Here is a 2,500-nt window from a genome sequence, read left to right as displayed (position 1 = left end):
GGGCCAGGTTGAGGCGACGCAGACCTGGGTTGAAGAGAATAGGCACAATGTTCACCCCCACCCCAACACAACGGGCACTAGGACCGACGTCGTCACAGTCACATCCTGTAGGACAGAAGGCCCTCACTGAGCCTACCAGGAGGGACCACGCCAACCACCAACACACCATCACTGAAAAAGGAGAGAGGGAAGTAAGTCAAAACCTTGCTTGTCGTGAGTAGTAATGGATATGTGATTAAGAGTTACATTACTGTCAGTCTTTATTTATTCACTTATGAAAGAAACTCTTTTGGGTATTAAACTTAACCTTAAACCGCACTATAAAAAAGAATATATACATTAAAATGATCAGTATAGAACGTACATGTAGAATGACAATAACACAATAAGAACTGGCAAAATTACAGTGAATCATCAGAGAAAAAAAGAGACAATTGAAAAGTGTAAGAAAAATAATCATAGTGGCATTGGCATTTCTGTTAAAGGAATGAAGAAGAAAAAAGAAAGGAAATCCATCATCCTTAATCCTAACTGGCAACTTATTCCCCCGAGAGCAATTCTGGTGGGTAAGAAAGAAATAAAAAAAGAAAAAAAGGAGTGTCTTAAGCTGGCCTGATTGAATTTTTCTTAATGCTCGCTAAAGCTCGTTCCGACCAATCACATCTAAGCTCTCTCTCTCTCTCTCTCTCTCTCTCTCTCTCTCTCTCTAAGTAGTTGGAATATTTCCATAGTACAAAGAGGCTTTAGCCAGAGCTTCCGGCTCCCTAACCCTAACATCTCCTCTCTCTTTGATCTTGTAGTTTAAATCTCCGGTCGAATATTTTATCTAATTTCTTTCTCCTTGCCGGTTTTTCAAATGAAATTAGATACAAGTCTCTCTCTCTCTCTCTCTCTCTCTCTCTCTCTCTCTCTCTCTCTCTCTCTCTCTCTCAATGCTATTTTTATTGTTCGAAGCGCCAAAAGACCATTGTCTTTCTTTAGTGTCAGGTTTCTTTCCTTGAGAGAACGAAAAATCTCAAGAGAATTTTGAAGGGATATTTTTCTTGTCCTTTTGCCTTTAGTCCTTTTGAGACTTGGCCCTGGTGAAAATTTACTTTACTTTTTTTCTTCTCTCGTTCTCTTGTTTTATATTAGTGTATGGGAGTGAAATTAAATTAAATACTTTTGCTGTCTCCATCTAAAAATAGAGAGAGAGAGAGAGAGATACATACATACACACATACACACACACACACACACACACACACACACACACATATATATATATATATATTAATTTATTTGATATAACATTGATAGATATAAGATGGTGAAAAAGCATAATTGAAAATTGTAAGGGGAGAAGATGTAGACCTCATAAGCCAGACATAGATGTTGCCAAGGAAGAGTTTTAATATCCAGGAGCAAGGCAAGGCGAGTGGCACAGTGTGTGTTGAGGCCTTCGACGTATTGCTGATGAGCCTTTATGAAGATGTATGAATCAGCGTGAAAATGACTTATGTGTTAAGAGAAACTCCTTAATATTGAAAAACATTGAATGCATGCATGTATGTATGAGCTCGACTGTGATTAAGACTCCAATTAGAATTGTCAACAGAAAATGGAAAAGCCTACCATTTTTTTCTCTCTTTTTAGAGCAGTCTCTAATTACAGCTCAGGCGTTGATTAAATGGGGGGGGGGGAGTAGTTTATTAAGATGGCCGTCTGATTCGTTGGTAATCAATAAATCCGTAGAAAGAGAGAGAGAGAGAGAGAGAGGAGAGAAGAGAGAGAGAGGAGAGAGAGAGAGAGAGAGAGAGAGAGAGAGAGAATTTCCTGCCGGAAAACTATTTCAGTAAAATGACATAAAGGGAGATAGTTTTAATTTTGCAGTGAAGGCATCATTTTAAATGGTAAAAATTTTAAGTTTAATTTAACAATTACTGAAGGTGAAAGGTTCGCATTTGAGCACGCAGCATCTAGAAAACTCAGCAAAAATTAAGATAGCCTATTGTCCAACATCAGCGAAATGAGTCAAAAGTATATTTTTCTAAGATTAGTTCCGGCGTTTATTTGAGAAAATTGCATAAGGGAGCGTCCACACTGCAGAATACGTCATACACAGCTGTTTTAGGAATAATTGCAGCGATGCAAACATTTTTTCAACACGCATGTAAGAGCACTTTTATCTCTTTATTAATTTATTATTTTTTTCTTTTTTAATAGGTAAGATCTCTTGTTTATGTACTTCCTTCACTTCCTCTTACTTCCTCTGAATGAACACCACATTCTTTGGAAGCATATATTTCAAGTCAATTGCCCCTGTGGTGGGCTTGTTCCATATGAATATGTTTCAGCTTTTGAATAATAATAATAATAATAATAATCAATAATAATAATAATAATAATAATAATAATAATAATAATAATAATAATAATAATAATAATAATAATAATAACCCTAATAATAATAATAACAATGATAACAAGATCCTGAAAAGGAAACCTGGAAAAATAAGAT

The 2,500-nt window shown here is 36.0% G+C and overlaps 1 protein-coding gene across 1 annotated transcript in view; it reads right to left on the bottom strand.

The window, feature by feature from the left end:
• Nucleotides 1-2,500, bottom strand: part of LOC135211174 (chondroadherin-like protein) — a 219,961-nt gene that overhangs the window by 69,617 nt on the left and 147,844 nt on the right. The window contains exon 2 of the mRNA XM_064244377.1: nucleotides 1-171. This exon is cut by the window's left edge and continues 1,063 nt beyond it. Coding sequence (XP_064100447.1) covers nucleotides 1-171 — 171 coding nt within the window. The remainder of the gene's footprint in view (nucleotides 172-2,500) is intronic.

Source organism: Macrobrachium nipponense, chromosome 4 (genome assembly GCF_015104395.2).
Source record: "Macrobrachium nipponense isolate FS-2020 chromosome 4, ASM1510439v2, whole genome shotgun sequence".
Taxonomy (NCBI): Eukaryota; Metazoa; Arthropoda; class Malacostraca; order Decapoda; family Palaemonidae; genus Macrobrachium; species Macrobrachium nipponense.
Note: the sequence above shows the minus strand (reverse complement) of the source record. Positions and strands in the feature narration are given on the sequence as shown.